Source organism: Furipterus horrens, unplaced genomic scaffold, assembly GCF_987537825.1.
Source record: "Furipterus horrens unplaced genomic scaffold, mFurHor1.1.pri manual_scaffold_10, whole genome shotgun sequence".
Classification (NCBI taxonomy): Eukaryota; Metazoa; Chordata; class Mammalia; order Chiroptera; family Furipteridae; genus Furipterus; species Furipterus horrens.
In genome coordinates this window covers 63293017-63303710 of record NW_028327180.1, presented here as the reverse complement: position 1 = coordinate 63303710, position 10694 = coordinate 63293017, and the positions used below count along the sequence as shown (strand labels likewise).

At 56.3% G+C, this 10694-nt stretch overlaps 1 protein-coding gene across 1 annotated transcript; it reads right to left on the bottom strand.

Moving 5' to 3' along the window:
• Positions 1-756: 756 nt before the first annotated feature.
• On the bottom strand, positions 757-9741 carry TSPAN17 (tetraspanin 17). Its single transcript, XM_090287933.1, is given in 8 exon segments — positions 757-1369; positions 1372-1507; positions 2053-2100; positions 2843-2968; positions 4607-4777; positions 5641-5787; positions 5877-5927; positions 9292-9741. Coding segments are annotated over 8 exon segments (888 nt in total). The 5' UTR covers positions 9379-9741; the 3' UTR covers positions 757-1247.
• Between the last annotated feature and the right edge of the window lie 953 nt (positions 9742-10694).

The following is a 10694-nucleotide window of genomic DNA, read 5'->3' as shown; positions in this document are numbered from 1 at the left end:
CACGTCTGAGCCACTTTGCTCCTTTTGAAGTTTTCAAGTTTGCTGAACCCCGAAGCACCAGTAAGCAGGGTGGACACACAAGGCCGTTGACTGTCCCTGGTGAGGTTGCCAGAGAAATGCCAGATTCAGGGAACACTGTGCCAGCACACCCTCTGGTGGCAACGAGGAAGCTCTGCAAGTCACTGGGAAGATCCTGAACTTGATTCCAAGTAGTGAGCCCAGGAGTCAGTCATTGATGACCCCCTACCCTAGATGGGCTCCCCACCCCAATGGGTGCCCAGCTCTGGGATTCCAGCTACTTCTTTCCCCAGACCTTCCTGATCTCCACCCCACTCCCCAGCCACCTTCTTGGGCCCAGTGGTACCCATTTCAGTCCCCAGCAGGGTCAGCTCCGTCCCTGGCCTCTTCAGAGTAGGGTCCAGCCTCCATTCTTCACATCCCCGTGGTTCCCTCCAGTCTTGATCACAGCAGCCTCCTGGTGTTGGCAGGGAATAGCCCTACAGAGGTGGGGCAGACCAGCTCCCTGCCTACAGGGCCAGGTAGGGCAGAATGGAGCAGGCAGAGCCTCCAAACGTGAGGAGTGAGCGTGTGCCCAAGGAGAGGCTGCTGAAGCCACACCTGGACTTTTATGTGAAATATACCAAGTTTTAAAGTTTGGCTTAAATGTAGACATGACCCAGGCTGAAGAAAACAGGGAAGGGTGGGTGAGGCCAGGGTCCCCACAATGGACAGAACCAGATGTGGGTGTAAGCCAGCGGTTTTCAAGGTTTTGTTTATTTGAGTGGTTTGTAGCCATCATCATGTTTGATCCTGAGAGGCAAGCAAGGGAGAGAAAATTCTTGGACTTGTTTTAGAGTCTGAGACATTGAGGCTGAAGTGGGCTCCTGGAAAGGTCAAGGTCATGGCGAGTAGAGAACTCTGAAACTGCATGAGGCTGTGCCTCAGACACCAGCAGGCCCCAACACCTGCCCCATACCACCACGCAGAGGTGGGTCCCCCAGCCTGCGCTCTTCCTAGTCCCCTGGAGAGCCTGCCACACAACCCCAGCAGAGACAGTGACTCCTTGTGCACACCCTCCGTGCACACAGGTCCAGGACAGACAGCCCAGGCACAGCTGTACAGCTTTCTCTGTGGGCCCCGTGTGGGGCTAGATCCGAGCAGAAACGCCTCCTGCAGCCTTGCCCATCACGGCATGGCGGCGGGTCCCTGGGAAGGCCAGGCGAGCAGCCATGGCCAGCTTGGCAGCCTCACCAGTTGGCCTTCACTGCCTTGATGTCACTTACGAGGTTCTGGGCCAAGCAGATGCCAAAGATCTGTAAGAGGGAGAGTACCATCGGTGGGGGCAGCCCAGGGCAAGGGCGTGGGGCAGCATGCGGAGTCCCCAGACTACCTGGAGGAGGGCGATACCCACGAAGACCCCGGCCACGACGACCAGGTTGTCCTGCAGCCATTTCTCAAACTGCCCCACGCAGCCTTTCGTGTGGATAGAGCCCTGCTGCTCCAGCTCCTGGGGGCACACAGGAGTGAGGCTCAGCCCCGCCGCACCCCGGCGTGCCCGCTGCCTGCAGGCCTCTGTGTGGCTGGCTGCTTCCCACAGCAGGTCTCTGCACAGATGCCTGCTCCTCCGAGGGGCCTCTTCTCGCTGCCCAGCCCCCATCCCATCACCTCCTCTACTTTGTTTTCTTCCCAGGTCTGAGCTGAAAGCGTCCCATTACTGTTCACATTTATTTATCAATGAGCTTCCTGTCTCCTTCCACTGGAGGGGGAGCTCCTTGAGAGCCAAGCTTTATCTGTCTCAGGAGCATGCAACCTGCGTCTAGGGCAACGCTGGGCACCCAGTGAGTGCTCAGTAAAGAGTTGGAGTGAGCATACACAGCTGTGCCCATGCCCACTGGCCCACCACCTCATGTCTGAAAGTACCAAGGCCTGGGTGCCGGGATGGTTCTCGGGACCCAGCACCACCTCCCCTACAGATCCCTGAGGCCTTTCAGAAGAGCTTATGGGGGCCCCTTCCTCTCCCAGTGCCCCCCACCCTAACCCCACCCCTCTTACCAGTTTGAGCCGCACATCGTAGCCACACTGGGTGTTGAGAACATCTTCCTAAGGAGAAACAGGTCCATGAGCCATGCGTGAGCGGGCACCCCGGGGCCCATGGCTCCCAGCACTTCTCGGGGAAGCAGACGGGATGATTCCCCGCGCCCACCGCTCCTGAGTAAGGCTCACTGAGGCCGTGTGCCTCTGCCTGATGCCAGGGCACATGGCTGCACACTGGCTTAAGTGCTCCTGCTTAGGAACCCTGCCTGCTCCTGGCCCTGTGGCTGCAGGCATGCTGCTGTGAGTAGCTTCTGCTCTGAAAGAAGCCATACAGGGATTGGGGCCCCCATACCCTGCCATGCCAGCATGGTGGCCCAGGGGTATGGTGGTTGGTCGTGGCCTGGGGTCCCCTGCCACATACACCCATGACTGAGGGAGTACCCCAACCTTCAAGCTGGCCAGGAGCAGACACTACCTGGGCTGTATTTAGCTGGGAACACAGGGTGCCCAGATCCCAGTGGGCAGGCCCTGTGCCCGGGGTCTGCCACTTCCATCCTGCTACAATCAAAGAGACAGGATTTGCTGAAGGGACGCAACTCCTGCCCCAGCAGGCCTCAGCACTGCCCTGGACATGAACTCCCAGGCTGGTAGGGGAGCCTCATATAAAATGACTCCTCCCGATAGCCACAGACCTGGGGGCGGTGGGGGTTACGGCAAGTGCTGAGTGAGCCCTGTGGACTTTTTCCCAGACAGGGTCTGCACTCAGCAATGTCATCCGCCCCACACACACATACCGGGCCCCACTCACCGCGGGATCCCTGACGCAGCAGGAGAAGGGCACCCCACAGCGCTCCCGACTCGGGTTCAAGTCAGTGCAGTTGAAATAGATATTAAGGTTCCAGTCGTTGGGCCCTCGGGCTCCACAGCAAGACCACTGGAGGGGGTGGTGAGGGAGGGGGGAGTCCCAGGTAAGCCAGGCCCACCCTGTTTGGTGACAGGCTGAGGCTGTAGGGACAGGATCAGAGTGGGAAGGGGTGTAGAGGCAGCCAGGAGGGTGGGTACCTCTCTGCTGCCCCCCACCAGGCAGGCCAGGCTCCTGCCCAGGCTGGTAGCAGCAGGGGGTAGTGGAAAGGGGCTCCTGAGCTTGTCCCCCTAACCCAAGAGAGGCTGAAAAAGGAAGGGATGGGGCAAGGATGTTGGCCCAAGAACTGTTGACTTCCTGCAGGACACCCTGAGGGGTGGGTATCAGGCCAAGCCCCGTGGGGAGAGGATCCATAACTACGTCCATGTCACATCTCCCATGCTCACCCAGAGACCTTAAGAAGATCTCTCTTCCTTTCTGCAGGAGCAGGAGGGCAGTTCTGCCCCCCTCATAACCCTCCCACCGCACTTCATAAATGCTGTCATTAGCCCCTGTCCCCGTCTTCCCTACACAGAACATCACGGGCTACCCCGCTAGGTGGGTCAATGGCAAGGGTGAGGCTGTGATGAAGCAAGGAGCTCATGACCTGGTAGTGGAGGCAGGAGCGTACGGCCTTAACTCACTGAAGCAGCACCAGCTCTGGAAAGCCAGTCCCTGAGGGACCCAGCTCAGCAGCAGACAGCAGGCCCTATGGGCCAAGGCCAGGGAGGGAGGGAGGTACAGCCATGTGGCTCTGTGTGCACAGCCTGGCCTCTGCCTGACTGCTCTCCTCTGCCTGGCTGGCACCTGCTGCTCCTACTGGGGAACTCACCCTCTCTTTACCCAGACTGCCATTCCCATCAGAATACATCCCCACTTTCTTCACCATGGAATCCCCAGCACCTAGCCCAGGGCCAGCACAAAATAAACCTATAGCGATTCTATGTTGAATGAACAAACCACATCTTAACCACCTGGCCATATGTCTGCCCAGCCCTGGGTTGAGAGCACCTTAAAGCAGATACTAGCTCTTGTGGTTCACCTTTGGATCCCAGAGCAGACTTTGTGGATGGCGCCAAAGGAGTGTGACTGTGTAAGTGGCTGTGAATGGGTGTCATGTGTGAGTGGGAGAGAACTTGCAGGTGTGAGGTGTCTAGAATTTTGTGAACTGTTCACTGACTGCTTCTTCATCAAGGTGGGTACTTAAGCTTGAGGTCAGAGCTCTATCAGGAGTCTCAAACTCTAATATGTTCAGAGGCCAAACAAATAATAAAATACAGAGTGGCGGGGACAGTGACAGAGAGCACCAGTACTAACAAAGGTGGTAGCAACGAAGTAGCCCCGGCCAACACTGTGGGCCCAGGGGTTTGCAGAAGGTGAATCTATGTTTTTATTCCCACTCTAAGTGTGGTGTAAGCCCTGGCCTAGGCGTTGCCAGTTTGGCATCTCTGGCCTCTATTCCCCAATACTGTTTCTCCGCAGGACTAGGCTCATGGGGACCCAGAGAGCTGGCTTCGCCTCAGACAGCAGAACACCTGGCTCTCTTCCTAGGGCCTGTCTGGCCAGATGGGGGAGGGAATGGTCCCTGCACACAGTGAACTTGCTCCCTCACTCATCTGCCCAGCAGGTGCCTCCTGCAGGTGGTGGGCCAGTGCTGGATGCTGGACTCACATATTCCTGAGCAAAGTCAATGAGGTTCTGGAGGTCAATGTCATCCCGATAGGCTTTGACGTTGTTATTGATGAAGAGGTTGAGCTGGTCTCGTATCCAGTCTTTGAAGACAAAAGCCAGGATCCCTGTTGCCAGCTCCAGGAAAAAGATGAGGCCAAGGAACACTGAGAACTGAGGGTAGGGACACACAGATGGTGGGGGGTCACAGATGTAGGGCCCGGGGGTGCCACCAGGCAGAGCTTCACCCCCACCCAGATCCAAGACATCCCAGAGTCTCTACCTTCTATCATGTTAGTGTTGTTTTATATTGAAAAAGACAGCACTGTCCTTACCTACACATTCATTCTGCTTCCCCTGGTAATCGCCCATTTTTTTGTTTGTTTGTTTGTTTGGTTGGTTGGTTTTGTTTTGTTTTGTTTTAAGAAACTCCCCTTCACATACCCTTCTGTTTCTGTGGCTCAACTGGAGCCATCACCTCTTTCTCCATTCCCAGAGAGAGAAGTAGGCATTCGCCAGGAGCTCACCAATCAGAGCACTACCTCCCCTGGGGCCCCAGGGATTGGCCCAGACACGGCCAATCAGAATCAAGGAGATGCAATTAGAGGACTTGGACAAAATGACTGAGAGGAGCCTCAGCCTTCAGTATGAGTTCCTAAGAACAGCAGGAAACCGGCACCCACTGTTGCTGGGCATCCTTCGATCCCATGGGGAATGGAGCTAACTGAGAGGGAAAGAGCTGAGAAACAGAGAGACCAGGACAATTGACACTGTGGTGGTCCCTGGACCCGAATGTGCTGGCAGCTATAATACCCATGGGATTTTCTTAGTGAGTCAATAAATAAATGCCCTATTATGCTCAGGTCACTAGTTTCCAGTCATTTACAAAAGAAAGGATCCTATAAATATAGATGATATGATTCTGATATTTATTGCTATAACATAATAAAACTACCTGTTACTAAGCATAAACTATATGCAAGAAGTGGGTGGGAGGAGGCTGGGGTCCCCCGTGGATCTAAGTGGGGGGCACTCACAAATTTGAGCAGGAAGGTGTTCTCCCGGAGGGCCCCGATGCAGCCAGCAAAACCCAGCATCGACATGACGCCTCCAACCACAACGAACAGCCACACAGGGTCAAGGCCTCCTAGATCTGTCAGCGCCGAGATATTGGAGAGAACACCCTGCTCCGGGAGAGCAGAGGCAAGTGGGGGTACTGATCCTCCCACCATTTTGACCTGCAGCAGCCCCACGCCCTAACCCCCTACCTTACCTTCTCACCCCAGGCCCAGATGCCGATGGCCAGGAACAGGGCTCCCAGAACCTGCAAGAGCAGAAGCAAAGAATTGAGAGCTGGGGCACCAGCATCCTGCTTCACCCTGGCCCAGCAAAGCCTCTTTCCCCCAGTACTCAGGGTCTTCAGGGAGACAGAAAGGAAGAGGGCAAAGGGCTGTAAATAGGATTCAGGATCTTTTCCACCTGCCCCCAAAACACATCTCAGTGGTTTTTCCTCACAGCACACAGCCTGGAAGATTAAACACCCCCTAGCCCTAGGATGGATATCAGGGCCTCTTCCTGGAACTCAGAACTGGAACAGAGGGCAATGAAGACACTCCCATCAAGAGTTCTAAGCCTCAGCTCCGGCCCCAGCCCATGCTGGGCTTCAAGGCTCCTGGCCTCTGTCCCCTCCCAATTCCAGCCCTCCAGCTGCCCTCCAACTCTGTGAGCCCCAGCCCACCCCCATTTCACCATTTCTACTTCTGTCTGCCAGAGGTCATTTTCTGTCAAGTTACATTCTCAGAGCTCAAAACCAAAGTTTCCTGCATGAAAACAAATCCTGATGCAGAACAGGACCCAGCTGAGGGGCCTCAGCCTAGGCCAGTGGCTATACCCTAGAAAACACATGACCATAGCTCTGCCTGTGCCTTCTAAATGCCACCTGCCATCTTGCCTCAAGTCCTTAACTGGGAAAAGACCTGGATGTCAAGGCCACTGCCTGACCCTGAGCAGATCCCTGACCATCCATCACCTCCTGCTCACCGTGCCCAGGGTCATGAGCCCACTTCTTCAGACCTCCTGCTACTCCCACCCTCTTCTATACAAGCTCCTTCTCAGCACCTAGCCTCAGTTGGCTCCACCCCACCTTTAAGGCCTTCCCTGCTCTAACCAGAGGCTCCTCCCACTGCTGTACTCTCTAGAAATGTCTTTCCTTCCCTCCTCCACACTGGATCTGGGATGTGAAACCAAACATTACTTCCCCTGCCTCATCCCACTTGACCCACCCATGGCCTTTAAACAGTCTCCCACCACACTTTCTCCTTCCTGAACACCCCAGTGACTAACTCAATGACATTCTTAGACCTGCACCTTCTCAGTCTCCCTCCCAGCACCTCTGCTTCACCCATACCATGTAAGTGACCACGCCCACTGGTTTCAACCTCAGCCTTCAGCCCTTCCTCCTCTTCATACTCATTTTCCACGCCTTCATGATACTGACATCGCCAGGATCACCAGTCAAGCCTCTCCCTGGCTCCTGACACTTCACTGCAGACACTTCCACATCCCAAGTTATGTTCCAGATGCTGGGGACACATCAGTGAATAGGACAGATGGCTCTCAGCCCTCATGGAGTTTATACTCCGGTGTGGAAATCCACAGTGAGCAAACAAGGTAATTTCAGTGACCAACAGATCCTTTAAATCAAACAGGGCGACGCAATGCGGAGTGATTATGGGTGACTAAGGGTGGGCTTTAGTCAGGGAAAGTGGTGACATTTTATCTGTGCTTTAAATAATTAAAAGGTACAGGGATGAGACAAGAATTCCAGGGGGAGAAAATGGCAAAGGCCCTGAGGTTAGGTCAGTTTTGGTTGTGCAAGGGACAAACTGAAGGAAGCAGGGCCAGACCCCAAAGGGTGCTGAAGGCCATGGAAAGGAGTCTGGGCTGTATCCTAGTGAGAAACCACTGGAAGATTATGAGCAGGGTAATACCAGGATCTAATTTCCATTGAAACAAAAAAAATCTCTGGACCTGTTTCATGGACACCTCCCTTAGGCCACCTTGACCCAAACCTGAAACACTCCCTCTACTCCCCACCCCAAGTGGCCTGGACCTATCAATCCAGCCTTATAACTTCCCCTGGAGCTTTCCTCCCCCCATGCCCACCACCAACCCAACTTTGCCCCAGCCCTCCTCCCTGGTATCCTTACTCCAGCCCCTGCCCCTCACCCACCCTCCCCTAGGCAGCCAGATATTTCTGCCTCAAATAAAACAGCCAGAACAGACCCATCACCAGCATTGAAGCCCTCGCTGCTCCACACTGCCCTCTACATAAAACAAACTCTGCCTCAGCCCCAGGGCCCTGGAATGAGCCTGGGTCATTCATGCCCATCTCCCCTTGGCATTCGAGGGCTCCCGCTGCTCAATGCTCTGCCCCACCTCCCCATTGCCCACTGGGCTGTCACCTTGGCTCTGCACTTAGTGGCTGTGTGTCTCTAGATGAAATGACTTTAACTTCTCTGTGCTTGTTCCCTTACATGTAAAATATAGATAGTAATAACATAGCTTCAAGAATATAGTAAATTATAATTCATTTGCTATGCTAACCCTGGGTGCAGGCTTCATGATCACCCTCTCCCAGGGAGGGAAGCAGAGGCCCACAGAAAAGTGACACCCCCCTCTGCCCTGGGGTCTCACAGATAGGCGTGTACCCACAGGCCTCCAGACCTCCCCACCAGGAAAGTCTGCACGCAGCCCACACCCTCCAGAGCTGAGCACCACTGGAGACAAAGGACACGGCGTGCGGGTGACTGCACGGGCAGCATGTGGGTGGAGGGCAGCGTCGCGGGGTCCTGCTGAACAAAACTGAATGGGCCTGGCATTTTGACCAAGGCAGCAGAAACAGAGACTGCAGGGGCACCCAGCAGCCTTGGTGAGATGAGATGGGGGAGGGAGAAGGGGAAGGTGACTTGGCAGGGCCCAGGGGCACAGATGCCACCCTGGGAGGGGCACCAGCAGCTCCCTTCTTAGGACAGGGGCAGCCCTGCCCTGAAACCTCGGTTTGGTCAGCTGTGGAATGTAGAATTCTGTTCCCCAGGGTCAGCTCCCAGCCTCCCAATCAGAGGTCCTCCCCCGGGATTCTCACTATTGGCACTTCCTGGCGGAAAGCCTCCCAGTACCGGCTGGTGGTGGAAGGGCTGCGACCCCAGCCCCCTTTGCCAGAGCTCAAGGCAAGGCGCCAAGGCTCAGGTGCTGGAGGGGCAAAAGGAACCGGCCCTTCCCTTCTCAGTAGACTCTCCTCCCTAAACCAGGGCTGGGGCTCAGCGTGCACCCCACACCCCAGGGTACCAAAGTGAGTTGGGCAGGAGAGAGGGCCAATCGCACCATGCTTGCCCCTGAGGTCTTCAAGAAAACACTCCCCCTTCTCCTCCTCGCCTTAGCCTTCGGAAGACCTGGAGACTCCCCTTCCCCGCGCCACGCCTGCGATGGCTGGGACCCGCTCCCCCTTTAATCTGTGCTCCCCAATAGTTCCCTCCAGTGGTTCTGGGGGTTGGGCGGGCAGGTGGGAGTGGCAGGAAGTAGTGGAGACCTCCTAAGCCCTTGTGGCAGGGAGTGGTCTCCCCTTAGTAGGAGACTGAACCTCCTCCCATCACCCCCAGCACAGGGCCCGGAACCCACCCCACGCTCACCCAGAAGACAATGTTGAAGCCAAACAGGAAGTATTTCCCGCAGCAGCCGACCTCGGGTTCTTCGAAGTGCTGGTGCTTGCCGGGCATGGTGAGTGGCCGACCACCGGCCGGGTACCCGAAGCTGGGGGCTGGACCCAGCCCTCCGCAGGCCGCCCCTGGGCTACAGCCGCCCAGGGCCTAGCCCGGCGGCTGTGGCTTCATGGCCAAGGCCATACAGAAAGCCCGTTGGGCCCCGCCCACCCTGCAGGGACCGCCCCCCGGCGCCAGGGCCGCCCAGCTCTGAGACTGCTGAGTACCCTCAGAGAACCTCCGCCCCCCTAGGCCGAACGCTGCCATCGCCCGGGGCCCCGCCCCCCAGCGCGACTCAATAGCCTCCGAGCCCCACCCCTGGGCCTGGGCCTGGCCCCGCCTCCAGCTTCAAGGCCCCTGCAGGCCCGCAGCCGCAGGGAGCCGCAGGGCTTCCTTACAGTCCTTGCTGAGACGCTAGCTCATGGGAGCGCAAGCCGTGGGTGGGAAGGACTCGCCGTCCACCCACCCTGCAAGACTCAATCCCTGCGCCACCCCAATCCCTGACCTTGCTGTGGGACCTCATCTCTGGAGAGGAGTAACTACTGCGCCGCTGTGATGGGGATGGTGATTCACTCATGTTTTATTACAGTAGAGTCCAATCAGACACGCAGTTCACGCCCCAGAAATTCAGCCCTACCTCTTACTGGCTCAGACTCCCGGGCCAGACGACTCCCGGGTCTTGTGAATGCCCTACCAGCTGCTCCCTGACCCTTCAGTTTTCCTGGCTCAAATCCTTTTGGCGTTTGGAACCCCCCCAGCCTTATTCTTCTTCCGCCATCCTTTCTTGTGCCTGATTGGGCTCCTTGGTCCCTGGGAGTCACACACGAGACTCTTCCAGGGAGCACTAGGGCAGATCCAGGTTTTAGAGGAACTGAATCATACTCAATGTTAAAGCCCTCCCTAAAAATCATTCCAGTTTTGTTCAAAAGGGAGTATTTATTTAGAACAGGAATGGTAAGGGGCTTGAGCTTCACAAATTAATTCACCCCTAGCAGAACCACATGGTGAGGCCTGACCACCACTCACTCCTCTCCTGGGCGGGGCCTCATCCACCCACCTCCACTTAAACCCCCACCCCATCCCCACCCCCCACGCAGGCCAGGAAGGCCCAGACTGCCTGGCCACAGCTGGGGAACGGAGGAAGAGACCACAGGGTGCTGTCTCTCTCCTCAGTTCCCCTCATATCCCTCTGTGAGGTGATGTGGCTCTGCCCTCAGCAGTTGGGGGTGGAGAGAGGGGCGCAGCCCTACTCCCAGAAGGTACACGATTCAGGGTGGGCTCCAAGTCTACCACTCTGATGAGAGGCAATCCACAAAGGTTTTTCAGCAGTGATC